At 43.0% G+C, this 22,040-nt stretch overlaps 13 protein-coding genes across 13 annotated transcripts; 6 read left to right on the forward strand and 7 right to left on the reverse strand. All coding sequences in view use genetic code 12, as the record gives it.

The window, feature by feature from the left end:
* Positions 1 to 8: 8 nt before the first annotated feature.
* PGUG_01933 (uncharacterized protein) lies at positions 9 to 1,013 on the reverse strand (the record flags this gene model as incomplete). The annotated part of the gene is made up of 1 exon (XM_001486212.1): positions 9 to 1,013. One exon carries the CDS (start codon positions 1,011 to 1,013, stop codon positions 9 to 11), a length of 1,005 nt encoding a protein of 334 aa, XP_001486262.1.
* An 88-nt stretch (positions 1,014 to 1,101) lies between these two features.
* Positions 1,102 to 3,735, reverse strand: PGUG_01934 (uncharacterized protein; the record flags this gene model as incomplete). The annotated part of the gene is made up of 1 exon (XM_001486213.1): positions 1,102 to 3,735. The coding sequence occupies one exon, from the start codon at positions 3,733 to 3,735 to the stop codon at positions 1,102 to 1,104; it is 2,634 nt and encodes an 877-aa protein (XP_001486263.2).
* A 138-nt stretch (positions 3,736 to 3,873) lies between these two features.
* Positions 3,874 to 5,310, reverse strand: PGUG_01935 (uncharacterized protein; the record flags this gene model as incomplete). Its single annotated transcript, XM_001486214.1, has 1 exon — positions 3,874 to 5,310. One exon carries the CDS (start codon positions 5,308 to 5,310, stop codon positions 3,874 to 3,876), a length of 1,437 nt encoding a protein of 478 aa, XP_001486264.2.
* A 349-nt stretch (positions 5,311 to 5,659) lies between these two features.
* On the reverse strand, positions 5,660 to 6,943 carry PGUG_01936 (uncharacterized protein; the record flags this gene model as incomplete). The annotated part of the gene is made up of 1 exon (XM_001486215.1): positions 5,660 to 6,943. One exon carries the CDS (start codon positions 6,941 to 6,943, stop codon positions 5,660 to 5,662), a length of 1,284 nt encoding a protein of 427 aa, XP_001486265.2.
* Positions 6,944 to 7,079: 136 nt separating this feature from the next.
* Positions 7,080 to 9,395, reverse strand: TSR1 (Tsr1p; the record flags this gene model as incomplete). The annotated part of the gene is made up of 1 exon (XM_001486216.1): positions 7,080 to 9,395. One exon carries the CDS (start codon positions 9,393 to 9,395, stop codon positions 7,080 to 7,082), a length of 2,316 nt encoding a protein of 771 aa, XP_001486266.2.
* Positions 9,396 to 9,805: 410 nt separating this feature from the next.
* Positions 9,806 to 9,976, forward strand: PGUG_01938 (40S ribosomal protein uS14; the record flags this gene model as incomplete). Its single annotated transcript, XM_001486217.1, has 1 exon — positions 9,806 to 9,976. The coding sequence occupies one exon, from the start codon at positions 9,806 to 9,808 to the stop codon at positions 9,974 to 9,976; it is 171 nt and encodes a 56-aa protein (XP_001486267.1).
* A 1,081-nt stretch (positions 9,977 to 11,057) lies between these two features.
* On the forward strand, positions 11,058 to 13,013 carry PGUG_01939 (uncharacterized protein; the record flags this gene model as incomplete). Its single annotated transcript, XM_001486218.1, has 1 exon — positions 11,058 to 13,013. One exon carries the CDS (start codon positions 11,058 to 11,060, stop codon positions 13,011 to 13,013), a length of 1,956 nt encoding a protein of 651 aa, XP_001486268.2.
* Positions 13,014 to 13,545: 532 nt separating this feature from the next.
* Positions 13,546 to 14,112, forward strand: PGUG_01940 (uncharacterized protein; the record flags this gene model as incomplete). The annotated part of the gene is made up of 1 exon (XM_001486219.1): positions 13,546 to 14,112. The coding sequence occupies one exon, from the start codon at positions 13,546 to 13,548 to the stop codon at positions 14,110 to 14,112; it is 567 nt and encodes a 188-aa protein (XP_001486269.1).
* Positions 14,113 to 14,563: 451 nt separating this feature from the next.
* Positions 14,564 to 15,031, forward strand: PGUG_01941 (uncharacterized protein; the record flags this gene model as incomplete). Its single annotated transcript, XM_001486220.1, has 1 exon — positions 14,564 to 15,031. One exon carries the CDS (start codon positions 14,564 to 14,566, stop codon positions 15,029 to 15,031), a length of 468 nt encoding a protein of 155 aa, XP_001486270.2.
* A 574-nt stretch (positions 15,032 to 15,605) lies between these two features.
* Positions 15,606 to 16,454, forward strand: PGUG_01942 (uncharacterized protein; the record flags this gene model as incomplete). The annotated part of the gene is made up of 1 exon (XM_001486221.1): positions 15,606 to 16,454. One exon carries the CDS (start codon positions 15,606 to 15,608, stop codon positions 16,452 to 16,454), a length of 849 nt encoding a protein of 282 aa, XP_001486271.1.
* Positions 16,455 to 16,754: 300 nt separating this feature from the next.
* SSY5 (Ssy5p) lies at positions 16,755 to 19,043 on the reverse strand (the record flags this gene model as incomplete). The annotated part of the gene is made up of 1 exon (XM_001486222.1): positions 16,755 to 19,043. The coding sequence occupies one exon, from the start codon at positions 19,041 to 19,043 to the stop codon at positions 16,755 to 16,757; it is 2,289 nt and encodes a 762-aa protein (XP_001486272.2).
* Positions 19,044 to 19,499: 456 nt separating this feature from the next.
* Positions 19,500 to 20,867, forward strand: PGUG_01944 (fructose-2,6-bisphosphatase; the record flags this gene model as incomplete). The annotated part of the gene is made up of 1 exon (XM_001486223.1): positions 19,500 to 20,867. One exon carries the CDS (start codon positions 19,500 to 19,502, stop codon positions 20,865 to 20,867), a length of 1,368 nt encoding a protein of 455 aa, XP_001486273.2.
* A 102-nt stretch (positions 20,868 to 20,969) lies between these two features.
* On the reverse strand, positions 20,970 to 21,443 carry PGUG_01945 (E2 SUMO-conjugating protein; the record flags this gene model as incomplete). Its single annotated transcript, XM_001486224.1, has 1 exon — positions 20,970 to 21,443. One exon carries the CDS (start codon positions 21,441 to 21,443, stop codon positions 20,970 to 20,972), a length of 474 nt encoding a protein of 157 aa, XP_001486274.1.
* Positions 21,444 to 22,040: the final 597 nt, after the last annotated feature.

The raw sequence follows: 22,040 nt of genomic DNA on the forward strand, positions 1-22,040 counted from the left end.
TATAACATCTATTGATATACCAAGGGTAGCATGTAAGTCCTTACCCTAGAGGCCACTATGTCGTCTGGTTCATCCTTGGACTGGCTAGCTTCGCCATATGATGCGTCTAATATATTAAGCATGAACAAGGGAACCTTGCCGTCTCGAACTCCAATGCTAACGGCCAACACTTCGTCAGAGGTAATGTACTTCTTTTCGTGGAGGGCTATGAGCCTACTGAACCATTTTCTATCTTTCACGTAGACGGGGTAATCTTCATTTGCTATAATCACCGAAGGTGAATTAACTGCAGCAATCGCTGCTGATACCATTGTGCTTTCAAGCGTTAGATTCCCACCCGACTTATCGCTGATGGTATCCATGAACCCTATTTCGTCTTCAAGCCCAGGACTTTCAAAGTGAACACCTTGGAAATTTTTGAGAAGTATCGCATTATAATCTTCGATATCGGCGTAACGAGAATCCACTTCTATCAAATAGGGTACGACAACACTGTGATATAGAGACATGTATCTCAAGTTATCGGTGAGAAACATCTCGTTCACGATAACCAAACCTTTACTGAATTGAGATAACGATGGAAGCGGCAAGGCTTGTCGGTATAGTATATCCTTTAAAGCATTTTCGTCGTTGATTTTTGTTTGGGTTGTCTCATTTATCAATTCCATCTTGCCCAATTCGCTATTCCACGTATAGGAGAAAGCGTTAGCCTTATCTTGATGAACCATAAGTGCATACCATATTTTGTAGCGATGGTGAATAACATGAAATAAGTGCTGTTGGCACGAATACTTGGTATAGGTTGAATACACAGTTTGAGGATTGACTGCTCTTAACCCATTGGTGACATGTGCCCACACTTTCTTGTCATTTTTGTCCTTAACTCGGCCTATGGCATCAGCTAAAAGTTTAACAAGGTAGTGATCCATTTTGGGCGACCATCTCTTATACTTGGCATCTTTGCTTTTTAGATCAAACACACTAAGTTGCGGAAATTTTGGTCCTGGAGACATAGTATTAATGACATTTGGTTAGACGGACTGTGAGCCCATGTGAGATTTTACCCCGGATTTCTGTTTGACAGGTCGGTATGCAGTCCGTTCACCTTAATCGTGATAGTGGGTTCGAATTCCGTTCTTGCTTGTCTGGAGTGGATGAAAAGTAGTCTTTTGAGTCTTGGTTCCATCTGGGAATGGTATGGGAAGAGCTCATGGATCTTACATCGGCCGAGGCGTCCTTGAAAATGGAATGAGTTTCTTGAGTTTTTGTGAACCTGTCTAACATTTCGTAGGTTCTCTTTCGGCGGAGTGACAACTGATTTGTAAGAGGAGTCGTTGTTGAATTTCCTGGAGTCGATACGGCGGCGGGAACTGGATCTGGAGTACTGAGATGTAAACTCGTTAGGTTAGTTATCGTGGCCAACCTGTTCCGTAAAGTATTGAAAGTACTCGATTGAGGAAGAATCATCAAAAGTCCGTAAAGAGTTTTGTACAAATACGGGTACGATTCGGGTTCTAGGAGCTGCAATCTTAGTTTGAGGAATATTGGCGACTCCAAGAGTTGTACCAATACATCAAGTTGAGTTAAAAGTTGCAAATTGACTTCGCTCTCGGAAAGGTTTTTGATGATAAGAAATCCCAACTCATACTGGGATGTGAGTAGACACAACGACAAGGCACATGCCGGGTTGTGGCACCAACTCTTGAAAAGCGTTGCAAATAAATTCCAATCGTCCAGTCCCAAATTTTTCAATTTGTTACGAAATACCGTTAGTTCTCGTGATGTCAAGAGAATGTTATTTAAAACAAGCACCATCAAATTCAAAAACTCCAAGTTTTCATATTCCTGTGAATATAACACTTCAGAAAGCGTTCGATAAATCTTTTCTGAGTCGAGAGTCACACAGAGTTTCCTGATGACAAACTCAATACGTTCACGAGAGGTCGATTCTCCCTGAGCTTCACGAACATAAAACTTTTCAACCAGTAAGTTTTTCATCTCTCGTTCACAAAAGGTGATTAACTTAGCCATGAATGTGGTGAAGAATTCATGGTTCGATTCGGATATTTTAGAAAGAAATTGCAAAACTTTGAACACCACTTCGTTGCTCGCATCATTGGCAGATCTAAGCAAAATTGTGAAATCAAAATTTTCTGGTCCATCTCCAACTACTGAACCTGAAAAGCTTGTAGGATTTGTCGAGTAAAGAAATATGAGCCAGTCCAACAGGGTTATTCTTGCAAGTTCGTTGGAAGAATTGGTGCAAACTTTGATGAAGCGATCCAACATTGGATGAAAATAGAGTTCATGGAACTCATCATAAACTTCTTTGTTCAACCCAAGAATAGAATTTTGGGATGGTTCACTTTCTTCTAAAACTTTGTCAGCATCGTTTTCTGCCTCATTCAAACTCATCAATACATTTTGAAGAGCCGAATTGAACTTGAGGAATTCAATTCTTAATTCTTCATCATCGGGCTTGTTTGTAATTGCCAAATTTTGTGTAATAATGTTGACACAATCGGGAAAAAACTTGACAAAGCTAGTAGGCGAAAACTTTATAATTTCTTGAAGCCATTTGAGTGATATTGTTTGAATCTCGTAGTATGTCTCACGACTCTCTCCACGAAGGTCGTTTACTTTCAAATCTTGCTTGGCAGTCGTGTTAGGGTCTCTAAGGAACGAGAGCAAAATGGAGATTATCATAGGGTAGTCGATGAAAATATCTTGTCCCTTTAAAAAAATGTCACCGTCAGTATCAGAATTATCTTTCAATGATAAGCTGCTTAAATCTTTTTCACCTTCGTCCACGCTTTCACTTGCCTGTTCTTTCTTGGCTAATTGCTTACGCTTGATCTCATATCTTATCTTACTAATCGCTTTTATCTCTTTGAGAAAGGTGGTAAGCAACTTTTGAGTTTCTATGCGTACATCGGACGGAGCATTATTCATCAAAAACTTTATGAGTGGCTCTAAGAAGTTGGGAAGATAGGTAATGAGCTCCAATGATGGAATATCATCAAAAAGTTCAAGCCAGCTCAAAAGAAATTTCTTTGCAAATGGGTCAATGATATACATTCTTTCCAATAATGTGGGGATGAATTTTGGAAGCGAAAATGCTTTTTGTGCATCCTGAGGAATGTTTACTTGGATAGCCACTCCATTAGAATCTACCACATGAGACAATATCTCGTTTCTTCGGTTCTGAAACTCTTCTTGTTGAACAATTGACACATAATTTGTCGACTTGGCACTCACAATATCCTTAATGAGTCTATCCAAAATGTCGGCTGCGTTCTTTACCGACGACTCAGTATCAGTCACCAATATACAGAGGATATCAAAGACCTGGTTGAAGTACACTAGGATCTCTCCACGAGCAATTTTGGCAATATTGTAAAGCGATTCACATGCGTAGTATCGGACGCGAGCATCAGTATCACGAAAAGTAGCAAAGATGGGCTTGATGATATCTTCTAGAAAGTAAGCAATTGCAAAAGAGCCAAGGGCTACAGAAACACTTCCCAATGCAGTGATAGCTCCCATTTTGGCAGAATTAGTACCGCTTCGAACCAAATCGGCCAATTCTTTGATGATCAGATAAATGGTTTGCGAGTCATTTTTGGTGAGTGCTGCCTTGGTCAAATTCTCTATTTGGAACGCTGTTGCTTTTCTCTTTTCATATATGTGATTGGAGAGATCTTTGACAATGGACAGATCCAAGGCGTTGTTCATGGTGAGGAAACTACGATTTCGATCGCGCAGATAAAGTGGTGTTGCAGATAAGACAATTTTTCACCTTACTTACTCAATAGGAGTTGTTACTGAATTTGATATGAAATTGTTACTGCTTTATTCTATATAGTACAGTGGTTAAGAGAGGCCCGACCGTGGCCGTTTTGTTCCCATGGGTGCCTTGTGTTTTGGTGTCGTGGGTTGGTTGTATGATGGGAGATTGCTCAAATACGCATGCAACGTTGGCTTCTGTGCTCTGCTATCCTCCGGAGCCTCGTGCAGAGTCTCAGACGGAAGGATGTTCAGGAGCATTTTCAAGTCGTCGATGGAAAACAGGGTTGTTTCTGGAAGTCTTACATCAAACTTGATGAAGAGGTTCCCTCGTTGGTAATGAGATAAGTCGAAGACTGCCAGCGAAAACTCCTCAACCTCATCGGGGTTTTGGTAGTAGGTGCCATCTATCACATCATTGATAGGCATTCCTAACTCTGTAACCAACTTGGGGGTTCCTGAATTGATGGTTCCCACAATTTCACCATCCTTTACATGTTCATTGATGTCGTCGTTAATGCCTGTGCGTCCGTGGACATTCACAAACAATCTCAAGGGTTGTATAAAGTTGTCGACCTTGACAGTGCCGCCCAAAAGAGCAGTTTTCAAGTCTATCGGCTGTTCCAAGTATAAGTCATTATTGCGTCGAACTATCGATGAATGAGGAAGTTCGCGGAGTTGAATGATAACGTCTCCAGGTAAAGTATTGCGTCCCTCGTCAGCTTGGCCTTGGAGTATAATTTTGTCGCCACCCTTGGATCCGGGAAGAATATTGGCTTTAAGGAGCTTCTTTTCTCGAACGTACCCTCGGTTGCAATGAGGACATTGATCATTAGGGCTTACGACAGTACCTGTACCATCACAGGCTCGACACAGGCTCACTTCTTGCGACCTGCAGAACTTGTTAGCCATGGTCATCATGACTCTTCCACTGCCTTCACAGGAAGGACACAGTTTAGGGTTAGCACCACCGATGCCATGACAGTGCTTACATTTGGATATTCGAGGCAATTGAAGTTTGGCAACTTTACCAAAATATAGGTCTTCAAGCGTAACGTCATAAGTGTGGTAGATATCTGCGCCATGACGCAATTTATGGGGATCGGTCATGGATTGTACGTGATGCTCAAATTGATCTGATGCCAAATTACCAAAGGCAAAGTTGTTCATATCGTTTGATTTGAGCATATCGTTCAAGTTGCTGAACATCTGGGTGAATATATTGGCTGTGAATGGACCAGGAGAGTTGAAAGCACATCCACTACGGCTCTTCTTTTGAGCCTCTGCTGCCGTACCATCAAGGCCAGCCTCGCCATAATGATCGTACACCGACCGAGCCTTTTCATCTCGTAGCACCTCATATGCCCTGGTGATCTCTTTAAAGTGTTCAGTCAGCTGAGGATCGTGTTTATTCTTATCAGGATGATATTTAAGCGCCAATTTTTTGTACGCTCGTGATATCTCTTCGGTCGAAGCCGAATGAGCCACGGTTAAAATATCATATAAATGAGTATCTGATACCATGCCATATGATTGAATGGGTAATAGCTAGTGAAAAGCTGGAAAATGTGGGGTAGAAACCAAGAAATAAATGAATATTCTTCAATCATGGACCGAAGCTTCGATTGGTTTCCATCCTGCATGACTCGCGGTGGTGCTGTGGGTGTCGAGAATTGGTCCGCCGTTGACTAAGCGATAACGATAAGGATGCGAGCGAAAGATTAATTGGTTCAGTACTTAAATGGGAGGTGAATAAATAGTATAGTATAGAAACATGAAAATGTTCTAATTTCTCTCATTTCGTGTTCAAAGTTTCAAATTTCTTCTTTTTTTCATTTTTTATTTTTTTGTCAAAATCTCAGATTTTTGCAATCTACTTACCATTACCTAGTGTCCCCAAAATTTCATCTCTATAATGAGGTTGGTGGTTGATACGTGCTGGTTTGTGGCGTCTCTCATACATGTTGCGTTGTTTCCGTTCAAGCACCTGTACTTGTTGCTGCTGCTTAACCACTTCTCGCAGCGTTACACCAGGTGCAAACCGTCGGTCCACCATAGCCAATGTCTTTTGTGGTTCGGCAAGCTCTCGAGTCTCTGGGATATTCTGTCTATAATAGCGCATCATCGAGCGATGTCCAATACGAGAACCTGTGGGAAGGGTCAATTCGACCCCGGTAGGATCAATCTTGACGGTGGTGTAATTGGAGTTGATTTCATCCGACAGTATTTCTACCGGCGAATCGTCAAACTTTACCTTTGATGGAGACTCATGGGGTGTTTCTGGCTCCTCACTTAGAGTGAAATCATAGAAATGTGCAAGTAACAGACGTTCTTCTTTGGTCTCATAAGGTATTCTGCAATGGCCCTTACTATTGACATGCTGACGAATACTTTCAAGGTTTTTGCCCTGGAATCCACATACCATGCATATTTTCTCGCCCACAATCATTTCCCCGAGATAGTTCAATAAACTTTCCAAATCAACGAGAAACAGCCGTTCAGGTACGTACAATCCATGCTTGCTGAACATATGCCTCACATTACTTTCCACATCGTGATTGTTCACCCCACAATATACACAGTGGGTCGTGGGAAGGAGCTCATCCAAATCCTCCATCTGGTCAATATCGCTGTCTTCAAAGTGTTCATCTTCGACCAAAAGAACATCTGAACGAGTATCCACTTCAGAAGCTGATGCATCGGTATCGTTGAATTCCGAACCAGTCTCAAACGCAATATCTGTGCTTCCCAAAGAGAACTGCGAGTGCCCACTACGAATAGACGCAGGACTTCCCACTCTAACAAGCGGTTCCATTGGAGTTTCTTGGAGTTGTCTGCCTCTGTGAATTTGCTGTCGCAACGACTTTTTGGTCATTTGTGGTCCATTTTTGCTCCGTCTTCGATGATTTATGTGAAATCCATACTCATCTTCATCTGCTTGTTCAGATTCCTGCGTCGACTGCAGTTCCAAGACCTTTTCGGCAAAAACATCCGACGAAATCGATGGCAATTGAGCGACTCTACGCTTCAAATTGTACCTATGCCAGTCAGTTTTCATGTGCTGCCTCTGTAGGTCAGCAGTTACAAACTTGACCGAACACGTATTACATGTGAATGATGACGTGCTCGGATTCGAACCCTGTGGTAAAAAACTCATAAAGAAGTATAGACAATTTGTCTCCCTGCTATATGTGCTGTGGTGTATTGGATGCACGTCTGTTCGTCATTATGGCAAACTCCGCATCATTCCGCCTGCATGTGCGGTAGTGTACATAAACTATTTTGGGTGCAAATTACTTCCATGCCTCACTCACCAGAGGCCACACTCTCTTATACATGCTCATAGCAATTGTATCCTGAGCATTCAACTTGCCGTCAAAGCGTGCCTTGAAATACCCGTGTGTTCCCAAACTTTCCTTAATAAATCCACTACGACCCATTTTGGTGAATAATGGAATGGCTTTGAAGAAATTGACATCTTGAGAATTGAAGAACATGTATCTCACCGTCACCACCGTCTTGTGAATCTTGACAGGGTGTCCAGTCAATACCGCACGCTCAGCAACGATTCTGGTGTGGTCACAATTGAGGAATGTACCTTTACCAACAAATTTGAGCAGACCATCTGGTTGAGGCTTAAAGTAAAGTGTTGGTGAGTTGGTGAACAGAACAGGACTGATGGCACTAGCAATTGTCAACGAGCCATGGTGAGCAAACCGTTCCGACTTGTGGACATTGTTTGAGTTGTTGGAGGCTTGGTTGAAAAGTGGCTTGATCACTTGTCTTCGGTAACCATATTGAACAACGAGTTCCTCTCCACTAGGAATTGGATCAACGTAGTCTTCCCAGGACTCAAATGACCAATTGACCAAACCCAACTTGTGTTCGTGCTCGAGCATTCCATAAACCACAAATGGACGCTGGCTGGCATCACTTTGGATATCGGTGGGTGCTCGAATAGTGAGCCTGACTTTGGTTCCAGCTTCCACTTGTGCCTCTCTCGAAGCTTGCTTGGCAATTCTGTTCCGGGTCGCTTTATAGTTGGAGATCCGGAGCAACCGTTTCCATATGCTGGGTCTATTTTCGTCAGCTTCATCTACTTGCCAGTCACAATTACCAAGTGATTTGATTCCACGATACGATGCAAGTCTCTCTCTAGCAGATTCCGATGGATCAAGTTCCAACTCATCTGGGAACTCAAGGTCGTCTTTTTCCAAAGCGCGGAACTCTTGTAACTGTCTTTCTTCTTCTTCTGGTGAGAGCTCCATATATTGAACATCTTCGTCCTGGTCCACAATGTTATCTGCCTCATCCATTTCTTCCATTTCCACAATTTCATCTATTTCCTCATTTTCATCGTCTTCCAAGTCGGATGCATCTTCGAGAACATCGTCTATAAGCCATTTTCTTTGGTACTCAGAGGTACCTTTTGGAACTGGTTTTCTGGAACTATTATCGTCATCGGTTGCAAAATATTTGTACCCGTCCATCTTCACTCCGTCTTCATAGACATCTTCTATCTCGTCTTCCATCTCCAACTCTTCAGGCAAAAGTTCATTTAGATCTTCTTGATCTTGGGTTGGAATTATTACTTGGGTCTCTGAAGAACGCTCAACCATGGTCTCAATGCCTTCTAGCTGATAGTCTCCCAGACCAGGAATGTGCACAAGTCTATTAACATTGAATCCAACACCACGAACAGTTCCAATTACTGTCATCAATGGTGCACCATTTGCACCTTGAATCCACGAAACTTCGTCAGCAACGAGGTATCCTCGAGCATCTCTCCACGAAACCGATTTGGGCATCTTCTGTGACATTAATCTTATGCAATTGATACATTCTGAGGCAGTTTCCAAGGCGTATAATTTGTCCACATCTGGGAAGAAATGGGTAAAATAAGATTGAAGAGACTGCCTTATATCGAGCTGTAAGTTTCGTTTAGGATACGCTGAAACAAGATTGGGCAACACACCAATCACAGAAGCAATGCCCTGTGCTATAATTGACCGCAACAATTGTTCACCATAAGTGGGATCCACTTCTTGTTGCGCAGATATTCCAAATACAACATAGTCAGAAATCTTTGTGGCATCGAGAATAGCCAAAAAATCATTTTGGTCTGGGATTATGATCTTGAAGTTGGCCTTGTATTGGCGTATTCGGATGCTACTGACACTGGGGTATTCGAATGTGAATTTTTCACCGGTTCCACTGAATAAGGAAGAGGCTACATCGGCTGGAGAAATATCATTGGTGAGCGAGATTACAGTCACAATTTTCTCAGCACCCAAACTATCGAAAAGCTTCCTCGTATTCTTACTTTCAAGAATCTTTTGCTCCTTCAATTGCTTAGCGACGTTTTTCCGTTCTGTCTTGGACATTACTCGGATCGCTTTAGACCCAGAAGCACCCTTTTCGACTTTTCCCTTAAACCGGTTTTTGATCTGGCCCTTGGTGGCATGCTTGGATTTGAACGACTTATGGTCGTTCTTGAGGGTAGATCGATGTGAATGGCCCATGGCACTGAGTTTGATTCGGCTGCACCTTGTAGGTGCGATGAGGTTGATGCGTGAGATGGCTATCACGCGCAAGTCATGTGTACGCATATAGGGTTACACACGTGATACCACGACCGCACCTTTTCGATTTTGTGTCACGTTCCCTGGTCTGGCACGACCGCCGCGAGTCCAGTGTGAAAAAATTGAACAGTATTGGATAACAGACAGATACAGCAAAGAGTATGTTATAACGAGACTGGGGTCCTAAGGAGGGAAAATACTGTTCATTGCGTGGAGAATGTAGAGTCAGTTTGCTATTAGAGAATTTGTTGGATCGACAAGCGAAAGTGGAGACACAGAGAATACGAAATTTAATCATTCATCTCCAAAGACTTTGAAACGTCAAACGGAAAGTACAATTGAACCCACAATACACTGGAAGAACTTTCGACAGTCTGGAACAAGAAATATCCCTAAAAGACCCTTCAATCACCTTGAACTAATACTAACTACAGAATATGGCTCACGAATCAGTTTGGTTTTCACACCCAAGAAACTTTGGTAAAGGTTCTAGACAATGCCGTGTGTGCTCTTCGCACTCCGGTTTGATCAGAAAGTACGGATTGAACATCTGCCGTCAATGCTTCAGAGAGAGAGCTACTGACATTGGCTTCAACAAGTACCGTTAAGCTTACACACTTGCATAGATAGTTGTGGATATCATGTATAATTAATACGCTGATAAGAGAATGTAGAAAATGTGGACGAATCATGAAGTGACCATCGACCATTCTTAAACGTACTTTTACTCAGTGACGATGCTTTGAGCGCACCATACCTAATGATCCTCTATCATTTGGTCAATTATTTAGAAGCAAAGTATAGCTAATACTTGACTGTCTACCTCTCCTGACTGTCCACTCACCTCTCTTACTCTCTACATTACTACTGAAATATATCCCATTATCGACATTCAGAACCATCGCCGCACTGAAGCGACCCAACGATTGCCAAACTTCCTACAGGGATTATTGATCTGGGGAGTTGAATATTAAATATGGCAACAATCATAACTTGTCTATTTACGTTAGATTGTCGTGGCAAATACTCCCAGTATTATTATACTTTTTGATTAACTGAATTTTCAACTTTTCGATGCTTTATAGTGCGGTTACCCGGCCACCAGTGTCCTATGCAGACGAATGATGGACCTCAGGTATCAATGTCTAATTCCGGAGTAAAAGCACTTACAATCTTGTTTGTGGGTGGACTAAGTTGGTATGCTGGACTTAAATTCTGGCAGCCGTTGATAATGTAAGAATCAATACATATATTGTAAAAATCATGGCTAACAAAGCGAACAATTACAAAAAGATGGTAATTTAAGAGACGACGTTTATGTTCCTGATACTTCAGACCAGCCTAAATCATGGCAGGATCTCAAGACAAAGGTAAGAACGACATTGCATCCTGATTTGGAAAAGGAAGGAGAAAGCAAAAATGTTGATGAATTTGGCAAATGAGAAAAGGACTAGAATTGGATGAGACACTATGAAGATCGATAAGGTACTCAATGGTACTAGCAATGGTACTGAACGAATGGACTGACCCAATGGACTGAAATAAAGGACTGAACTGGTACTGAATTGACCATTTGCCGGACTCTACTACGCAACTTATGTTCAGGCAATTAAAATTTCAATTGAAAGTCATTGAACTCATGATTCTTGTATCATGATCTATATCATAAACATTTCATGAACCTATATCATGATCTTATTTCATGAACCCTATATATCTAGGAGAGCATTGTATATACTGTACCCACTATCTTCACCACTCTGCGCTCATCGCGAAAAATTATTGAGACAATTCACTACGATGGGCAAGCTCAAGAAGTCCAAAAGAAACCAGAACAGAACCAACCCGCTAGCTCGGGGACGCAAACTGTCCAATGAAACAAAATCAGAAGAATCAGCAAGAAGAAGAGCACTTCCATTAATTGAAAAATTGACATCTACCAGTGCCAATGATAGAGCCATGGCTCTCGCTGCTATTACCGTGCTTTGTGAAGACGAGAACACTCGAAAGGTTCTTTTAAAGGAAAGAATCATAACCATTATTATGGAGCAATGCCTTACAGATTCAGATGATGAGATCGTAGTGGAAGCTTTTGGGGTGTTGCGCAATATAGCAGTGGAGGAAGGTTACGATGTTATTCAACATATATGGAGACAAAATATCTGGACAGCTATCGAGGGAGCACTTGTCAAGATCCAAAAGTCATTTGAATACTTGGGTTCGGGGAAAACATCAACCATTGGAAATAAAAAAGCTGATGAGAAAGCCCGTCTACAATTACTATACGATTATACTGAGAATGTTATAATGCTTGTGGTGGTGATTGCCAGTGGTTCTTCAAAACTATTCGAGTCTGTGTTTGCCAAGATCGATCCAATTTTGTCGTTGGTAATTAGCATAATCAACTGGAATACCCCAGTGGTGCAAACCTCACTCAAATTGCACCATGCATTGCTTGATTTTGTGTATGAATTTGCTTCCGAATCACAGGAGTTTATTGGAAAACTTGCCAATTTTGACTTGGAAATTCAAAATGAAAAGAGTCTGATATTGACTCAGATATATGCAAATGCCATCAAGTTTCATATTATTGAGGATGGGATATCCATCCAAGACATTGACAATATTCTCAACCGCATGTTCAGCACACTAGTTACCATCAATTTGGATGAGGTCAAGCTGAACCTAACCGTGACCGACAATGCACAGCATCCTATCCAGAAAAAACCAGAAACAATGCAAGATATTGACCAGCCTTTGGGTGGTGAGCTGGTAGAAACATGGCAAGCAAAATGTAACGTTCAAGCCATGGAAATAGCCATTGACGTCACCACGTCAATTTGGGAACTCCTAGCTACCGGACCCTTCAATGCCTCGGATATAATGCCCACTGTGTTTCAGGTGGTTTATCCTAGTTTAATGGAGCTTCTCAAATTTGAATCGTCGAGTAATTTGGGATTTGCTGAGCGGTTATTGCAATGTCTCAATAATTTGTGCTGGCTAATGCTAATGGTGGATCCTATTCCTACTCTGTGGCACCAATGTTGTTTACAAATGTGGGACGCGTGTTCTATTTTCGGCACCACCAATGACATTGCCATCAAAACGCATTGTCTAAATGCATGTTGGGCTATCTGCAAAGCAATTGGCCCTGAAATAACATCGAAAATAAATCCTGCAGCGATTAACGGTACAGTGGAAACAAGCAGAAGCGCATTATACCAGTTACAGGCTGGAACAGGAGACCCAGACCTCCTTACTGAGTGGTTGGTTACTGCGGCTGGATTTCTTGCCTCGGCCGTGGTACCAGCAGCACATGATTCAGACTATGTTCCCGCGGTGAAGGAGGTTGGTTCGTTATTGGTGGACTGCATTCTGTGGCTGGTAAACGGTGGTAGTGGTGGTGTCATGGTGGAATGTCTTAATTCGTTGTATGATATTTTTGGCGACGCCGATTATGTTTACGATGAACCCGTGTTTGTGCAAGAGCAATATTTACTTGTTCTACAGGAGTTGGAGCCGAAAGTGAAAGATGCGTCCAAACGCATCGACAAACATCTTCATGCGGAGACAAGGGCTAGGGCTGAAGAGGCTTGCAATAATTTGACGCGATTTTTGCAATACAAAGTTTCCGAAAAACAATAATTGTGCGGCTTGACCTCGTGCGGGTGGGCGAAACAGCCGGGTCGCATTAACGACGTGCATGGAACGCATTTCTTGGTGTAATTACAGGATATGACTTGGTATGAGTTTTGGTGGTATTTTAATCTGAAAAGTCGCTACAGGTGAGTTGTGGCTTCCATTTACTTAGGTGGTGATATAGAAAATAATGAAAAATGGTAACCGTTCGAATTTGGTTGGTGTGCACGGCGGCTACTTGCAATTGGGATTCGATGCATCGTGACGCATGGGGAAAGTGTGCCGCAAAAAAAATATGCCGTATACAGGCAACCAGGGTCCAGCAGTTTCACATCTTCTATTTTTAGATTTCACACCACGGTGCAGAATGTACGATGGGTTATTGGCTGCTAGAACAAGGAAATGTTGGTAATTTTTTAGCCCTCAATGCGCGGCGTACCGGCTTAGTATCGCGTTCTCACATGATTATTCACCATATAAATACGCACTCGCACCTCTTTTCTCATTACAAATTTATTTGCACACTAATTCACTCGCTATGAAATACTCCACCACTGCTTTTGCCCTTACCGCTCTCGTTGCTACCGTATCTGCTGACTCGGCTCCTGTTGCCCCAACCGTCAACGGTAAGCCATTCTTTGCTGGTCCTGACTTTGTTGGTTCCGACTCCACCACCCAGCCAATTCCTACTACCGTCAACGGTAGACCATTTTTCGCTGGACCTGACTTTGTTGGTTCTGACTCTGTCAACTACAATGCTACCACCCACACTGGTATTACCGTTACTGGATACACCACCTACTGTCCAGCGGCTACTACTGTGACCATTACCACCTGTAAGGAACACAAGTGTGCCCCAACTCACATTACCGTTGCTGGTCCAACCACCATTACCGTTACTGAAGAATGTGTGGTGCCATCTACTGCTCCTCCAAAGACTGTTGCTCCAGCTACTACTGCTCCTCCTGCCAAGAGTAGTCCTACCACTGTTGCTGCTCAATCTTCCAAGCCACCAAAGGTCTCCACCTTGACTGGTGGAGCTCCTCAAAATGCTGTTGCTGGAGGTTTGATTGCCGCCGTTGCTGCTGCCGTTGCCATGGTTTAAACCAGAATTGTATACTTATACATCTGTTTAAGGTTGTGTTTTCTTTCTTTTTAGCTGTTACTTCGTCCTAATACTTCAAAAAGGTTTACTGTAGACAAGACGCTGACTCATTCGCACAACTAACTCTCCTCACAACTAGCTTATCTTCAATCAACTAAGTTTCCCACTTCTGCTTCCTTTATTTCCATTCTCTTTTTCATTTTCTCTTTCCTTTTCTCTTCCCACCTCCTTCCCAATGGGGAACTGAAACAGAAGGATATTTATAGATTAGAGTTGGCCGAACGGGCTGCCGAACGGGCTCTTCTCGGTTGCCCGCTCGGCTATATAAACAGCAGTATGCTCGGCATCTATGATTCCATTCCACTCGCTATGAAATATTCCACCATCGCCTTTACTGCTCTCTTTGCTTCCGTCTTTGCTGACGAGCTGGCTCCCGTTGCACCCACTGTTAATGGTGCACCTTTTTTCGCAGGACCCAGTTTTGTGCCCTCCGAGACCACCACCCAGCCAATTCCTTCTACCGTTAATGGTGCACCATTCTTTGCTGGACCTGACTTTGTTGGCTCCGAAACCACCACTAAACCAATTCCTCCAACTATCAACAGTATTCCATTTTTTGCCGGTCCAAGCTTTGTCGGTTCCGACTCGGTTAATTACTGGTATCACCGTTACTGGATACACCACTTATTGTCCAGAAGCCACTACTGTGACCATTACCACTTGTAGTGAACACAAGTGTGCTCCTACCGAAATCACCGTAACTGGTCCAAGTACCGTTACCGTATCTGAAGAATGTGTGGTTCCTTCTACCGTTGCGGCTGAGTCCACCCAACCAGCTGTGAGCACCTTAGTTGGCGCGGCTCCAAGAAATGTTGCCGGAGGTTTGTTAGCAGCCGTTGCCGTTGCCGTTGTACTTTAGATTAGATAATTGATTTCTTTCTTACTTGTCTATCTTTCTACTGGTTTGTCTTTCTGCTTTATTGTCCCTTCTGTCTTTCTGTCTTTTTTCTTCTTTATTCGCCGGTACCTGGCGTATATGCGGTACCTTACCGTATATGCGGATGACGTAGTACCTGAGCCGTAGTGCCGTGCGGTATTAACATTGGTTTCCACACGTGGTTGCATTCTGTCAATTTAGGCTCTGTGGGGTAGTACCCCTGCATACTGACGTCATGGCCATCGACATCGGGTGAGGAGATACGGCTGCAAAGAGGGTAATCTACTACCATAAAGTTGGCGCCAAGAACCACACATGAATACTATATTGCAAAGTGCTGTAAAGTGTTGCAAACGGCTCTTCCTTTTGGTTTTTTTTAGTCTTTTTAGTCTTCTCTTCCGTGCATTGACATCGAACGATCTGCTCGCCGCACGATATAAATAGATCTGCTTGTCACATTTGTTTGTCATTATGCGGCACTAAAATTAACTACTGAACTCACTATAAAACGGCCCTCCTGCTGCATTTTTCAGTATCCACTTTCAATCGCTTCGCTATGAAATTTACTCTCGCTATCTTGTCAACCCTCGCTACCGTTCTCGCTGCTGACTACGACCTTCACCTCTCGTCGGACAATTCCGACTTGAACAACCAAGGTTTAGGAGGCATGCACGAGGGTGCTGGTATCAATTACATTGCCGTTCGTGGAAGTCCTCTTCGTGTTTCTTGGGACAGGTACAACAGAACTTTTACTAGTCACAACCAAGGCGATTTGACAACTACCTTGTCTGTCAACGAAGGTAACTTTTTGCAAGACAGTGTCACGGAACCAGGAGCATTTGATCTTATCAACTATAACGTTATCTATGATGGATCAGACACCTTCTACGCTTGTAAGAACGTCAATGACCCATACAACTATTCCAAGGAAACTTATCTCATCTTGAGCTCCAACAGTGTTGGAGACTGTGAGGCAGTCAAGATTGTTGCCGAGGCTGTTGAATCGTCTTCGTCTTCTGCTCCTTCGTCTGCTCCTTCGGCTTCAGCTTCATCAGCTCCTTCGTCCTTTTCTTCAGGTCCTTGGTCGAACACAACCACCACCGACATCACTGTTACAGACTACACCACATACTGTCCTAACCCGACCACCATTACCATTACCACTTGTACCCAGGACAGATGTGCTCCTCATCCTATCACCATTACTGAGCCAACTACTGTAACTGTTACTGGTGAGTGTGTGGTCCCATCGACCCAAGCACCACCACCTCAGGAAACCACTCCATCCACCACTGTTGCTGGTGAATCTTCTGTTCCTAGTGTTACTTCAGCTGAGAACGGTGTGGGCAAAAACATTGCCAACTATGGTGCTGCTGCCGTTGCCATTGCTGCCGTGTTGATCTAAACATTTTTTCTTTTCGCACCCATTTTTTCGTTATATGTATTGAATGAACAGTATGAGTTCTAAATAGTAAAGCGTAATGAAATCATTGAGAGGTTTTTACCAATTTAAAATGTGTTGAATCTCCATAGTTTGTTGGTGACTCAAGCTGTATGTATCATAAATTGAGGAATGAGGTGATGGTGATCTTTAACTGTATTGAGCCCTAGCTCCGTTAAAGTCCTTCTCGTAAGTTTTGTTGAGTGGGTTCACTCATCGTCCTTGTTCTTTGTTCATATTGTCATAATTTTCACTCTCTCCATATTAGTCCACGTCAAATGGCGTAGACACCTCATCCTCACTCTCACTGTCACTATCCATTTCGCCCTCAGTATTGTGCTCGCTCTCGTACCGGTACACATCCTTCTCCGGCACTCCAACAACTCCCCATTTTATACTAGTGACTTCCTCCAACCGCAGCAAAATCTCGTTCATAGGTGTAAAAAGTCCAAATTGCTTATACTCTCCGTCATAAGAATGTAACATGCCAACAACCCCAAGTCCCTTGTTCTCGGAGACTGTTTCACAATCTTCAAGCTTCGTCAAAATCCACGCACCACTGTCACCGCCAGCGGCAAAAGCAGTATTGTTCTCGGTGGAGTTTATGACAAATTCAGAAGAATGAATGGCCCCATCTAACCAGTAGACTAGCTTAATTCCATTGAGAGTTCCTTTTGTAAACTTGGTAGTAGATCCATATTTGAACACTTGAAGGCCATCCGTCGAAGCCTCAGACACAGAATCAACCTCATCAATATTCAAGTTCATTGGCTTGGCCGCACGTTGAAGATTCACCACGGCTCTTACGTACATGTTATCAAACATCAAAGCTGGATCAAACTCATTGAACGCTATATCATCGCCGAGATAGTTTTGTTCACAGTTGAGATGCTTATTCACTTTGATAATGGCAAGATCAGAAAGTCTCTTTTGGCTACTTTCCTTCACCTTGATCAAGTTTCTCTCACCCCATATGATCTGACCGAATCTATGCACTGGCAAATTGCGATACTCGTATTCTGGTTGTTTCTGCTTGGGATTGGTGACAAAGCTTTTTACCCTTTTGGGAGGAAAAATTACATCCAATTGCTTGAGCACAGCACCATATGCCACTTTTGCCTCAGCCATACTGGAGTCGTTGGTCGCCAGCGATGCCTTGACATATTGTCCATACAATGCTTGCTTGTACAACGAAATGAGAACCGAAGAAGGTGATGAAACATAGGGATAATCCATATTGTTTTCAAAGTTATTCAAGCAAACATGCCCACATGAAAGAGCAAATTTGGCTCTAGTATAAGACTCCAAATGTGGCTGCTTCTTCACATCAATAATCGGGTATATAAATCCACCCATAGTTCCTGAAGTGCGAGGGGAATTCTCCACTGAAAGTGAGAGCGACATTGGTTGGATGTTTTTTTCGTTAGGTACGCGGAATGGTAACTTGAATTTTTGCAATACCTGAGGGTTGAGAGGAGGAGAGCTTGGTCCTGCTGGTATGGGAGCGGCACGATGCAGACTCACCGACGCCACATCTATACGATTTTTCACTACCATCACATGGATATCATCGTATAAATCCCTAATACTTTGAGTGAGTTTAAAATGATGATCTGTGGGACTTGGGTAACCAAAGTACAAGCAAAGAATACTGAACTCTTTGGAAAGCCCTCGCGTGATAGGAGCAATGAAGGAGCCGTTCTGCTCTTTGAGCAGCATTGCTGAGTTGGCAATACGATCAATAATGTTAGAAAGTACCAGAGCATTTGGTAACGTTTGACCTTCATAAGCATCCACGGAAAAGTTCTGTGGTTTAAGTAAAGTTGTCAGGTCAGAGCCGGATCCAGATTTGAGGACGGCAGCAAATTCATTGATGCGTTTCGTGAGCAAAAGTCGCAATTTGATATAGACATCGTCATTGAGCAAGTTGTCATAAAAGTCAAGAAACACTCGAAGAATTTTGCGAACATCATCATTATTGAACGTGTTGTAATTGTAGTAGCCATGACCCGCCAGACGATACTCGTTGGCAAACACCAAGAACGATTTGAACCGATCGATACAATTCATGACTGCGGCCGTAAGTGTAACCTGAGAATTTGAATATTGATTGGCAGCATAAACGATGTCATGAGCCAAGTCGGTCAACCTTTCCTCGAACGAAACCACATTTTTCGCGGTGTTATCTTCCCCGATAAAGGATATCTGCAACGGCTGACCATATTCAACGCTATAAGATCCCTTCAGTTGCAGTGATTGCACAGATGACTGCTTTGTTGAAAAACTCGCTTTGCTTCTAGAAAACACAGACTTCGATCTGGCCTCGGATTCGATCGAGGGAACCAGCTTGGTGTTGGATATGGACGGATTTAGGTCCAAGGTGGTATCATGGTTGGATTCAAAAAAAACTGGAAGCTCGCGGATGGAATCGAGAGATTCGCCAGCTTCACTCGTTGCCGACTTTATTGTGCTAAGAGAAGTCCTCTCTACTTCCGGAGACTCCCTCAGGTCACGCAGGTCGCCGCTTCCACGGCGGGAAAGAAAACGCTTCATATTGAGAGAAAGCGACAGTGAAGACTCACGCACAATTTTGTCATTTTGATGAGAGGCTTACTCCGCACAAAGCTGGTGTTTGGGTGCAGTTGTCATCGGCACGCTACCATTAGCAAAGTAGGGTCATAAACTCGATGATGTACCGCCAAGTTTCAATTGGTACAATTGAAGTCTCAAACGGTCCTTGCCCGTTTTTCGTGACCGGGAATGTACGTTAACACTTCCGAATAATCCTCCATGATTGCCCCACACTGTGCTTACCTGCAGGCTGGACCCCGATATTCTTTTCACACCACAAAAGTGAACGACGCTTGTTGGCATTATTGATTTTGACGGCAAAGCTACCAAAATCATTTTGGCGACTTTTCGCAGGATCTTTAAGCTACATAAGCAGTAGCCACTAACAAGTTTAAGGCTCTTTTCAATCAGAAATAACCACAAACTAAATCCGAAGTCATGCCGGTGTATTCGATTTCACACGTTGAAAATGTCCGTATTTGTGTGGTGATGGTGGGCCTTCCGGCCAGAGGCAAATCATTGATAGCCCAGAAAATTGTCAGGTACCTTTCTTGGCTATCGATCAAAGCCAAATGTTTCAATGTTGGTTCTTATCGCCGGAATCTTGCTGGTGACCGACCTGTAGATGCTTCATTTTTTGACCCTAAGAACAAGGATGGCCTTGAGGTGCGCCAGGAAGCGGTCAATAGTGCTATTCGAGACATGATGTCTTGGTTTATGGACGAAAATGGAGTGGTTGGAATTTTTGATGCGACCAATTCAACACGGCAAAGAAGAGAACAAATCTTGCGATTGTGTCGAGAGAACGGCATAGAGCCCATGTTCTTGGAAAGCTGGTGTGACGACCAGGAACTTATTCTTCAAAACATAGCCGATGTGAAAACTACGTCGCCAGATTATACCAACCGCAATTCCGAGCTTGCTACCGACGATTTTTTGAAACGAATTGCATTCTACGAACAAGGTTACGAGACCATGGATAAAGACGTGGACAACTCGTTGACATTTATCAAGCTTGTCAACGTCAACTCACAGATAATCTTAAACCGTATAGAGAGCTACTTGGAAAGTAGAATTGTCTATTACGTGATGAATCTTCATATCAAACCAAGAAGTATCTGGCTCTCAAGGCACGGAGAGTCGCAGTATAACCTCACGGGCCAGATTGGAGGCGATGCAGACCTTTCGGAACGGGGAATGAGGTATGCGAAACGGCTTCCTGAACTCGTACTCAAATCATTGGGAGAAGAAAATAAGCACACCAATCTTACGGTTTGGACTTCAACTATGAAACGAACCCAGCAAACCGCCTCGTTTTTACCATATAAGAAGAAGCTTCAGTGGAAAGCTTTGGATGAGTTGGATGCTGGTGAATGTGATGGGATGACATATGAAGAAATTGAACAAAAATTTCCCGAAGACTTCAAAGCTCGTGATGATAACAAGTACGAGTATCGATACCGTGGAGGAGAATCGTATCGTGACATTGTCATAAGGCTTGAACCTATTATCATGGAGTTGGAGAGACAAGAAAATATCTTAATTATAACCCATCAAGCCGTGTTGCGATGCTTGTATGCGTATTTCATGAATGTTCCCCAAGAAGAATCGCCTTGGATGTCGATACCATTGCACACACTCATCAAGTTGGAACCAAGAGCCTACCTGACGTTAGTGACGAGTATAAAAGCCGATATTCCTGCCGTTAGTACCTATAAGGAAAAGGGCACATCGCAGCTTGGAGAAACCGAAACCATGACCAGTAAGAGCCGTGATATCATTCGCAACTCCAAGGACCTGGCTTAGATTGACACCGCAAATCAAGGTTGTCTTCCTAGGTTGCTTCCTAGGTTGCTTCCTAGATTGTCTTGATCGTATACCTTTATTATTATTATCTATTCTACAAGATTACCCAGTGGCATATCTCTTTGCCTGCTCGCGCACCTTCTTCTCGTAAGTCACTCTATCCTTACTGTATGCCTTCCACGCTGGCTCCTGAGCCGGGGAGTCGGGATTGGGAGAGTCCAAGAGTTCTTGAACTCCCATGACTATTTGCTTGAGAGTGATGGCAGGTCGCCAATCTTGCTCCTCGTTCAAGATCGAAAGACATACGGTTCCACTGGGATAAACGTTAGGATGATAGAAACCACTTGGAAATTTCACCTTGGGAGGTTTGGAAGGATATTCTTCGGGAAATGTGATGGTTATGGGAAAACTGGCATCAGCCCAAAGAGTTCCAGGTCGTCCAGGTATGCCAGCAGTCCACTGAGTTAAGTCAAGAGACCCATCTGGGGCCTTATTAGGCTTTGCGTAGAATCCAAACGGATGGTCTTTTCTCCACTGCTTTCTCTCCTCCTGCAACCTAGTCTTACAAAGCGACATTGTCGATGCTACGATAAAGCTCGTTTTTCTTTTCGCGCGGAATATTCTACAAATTCACTTTCAGGATTAAGCAAATAATATTTGATGCAGTCTCCAGCATAAAACTGGCTTACTGAAATGAGTGGAGATGAGAAGCTATTTGAGGATAGTTGAGACTGTGAAACTGGATGAAACTGGATGAAACTATCTGACCTTTCATCTTGATTTCTGATGTCTCAGCAGGGTGTTATCATCGAGAATTGAAGCGATACAATTACAAATCGCAGCACTGCTCTGAGCCCTTTCATACGTGATAGTTGGCAACAAAAGGTTAAACACAGCTTCATGATATGGTTATCAATTCGGTAAAATTCATACCATAATTCTGATGGCTTATCTATATTCAAAGTGGAAACCTTGGTGCAAGTTTGCATGATTAGTGGAAATAGATTTAGACTTCAAAACGGGAGTTACTTTTGTTGTTATGGTCATCACAATCAAGGAATTTCAGGAAAGATAAAGATAACAATTTTGCTGTATGACAATCATTATGTGGAAACTTGGCTGACTTGCAATGGCAGTTTACGTCAAACAGTAAAACGAAACAAGATTTTCCGT

This window comes from Meyerozyma guilliermondii, genomic scaffold, assembly GCF_000149425.1.
Source record: "Meyerozyma guilliermondii ATCC 6260 scaffold_2 genomic scaffold, whole genome shotgun sequence".
In the NCBI taxonomy this organism is placed as follows: domain Eukaryota; kingdom Fungi; phylum Ascomycota; class Pichiomycetes; order Serinales; family Debaryomycetaceae; genus Meyerozyma; species Meyerozyma guilliermondii.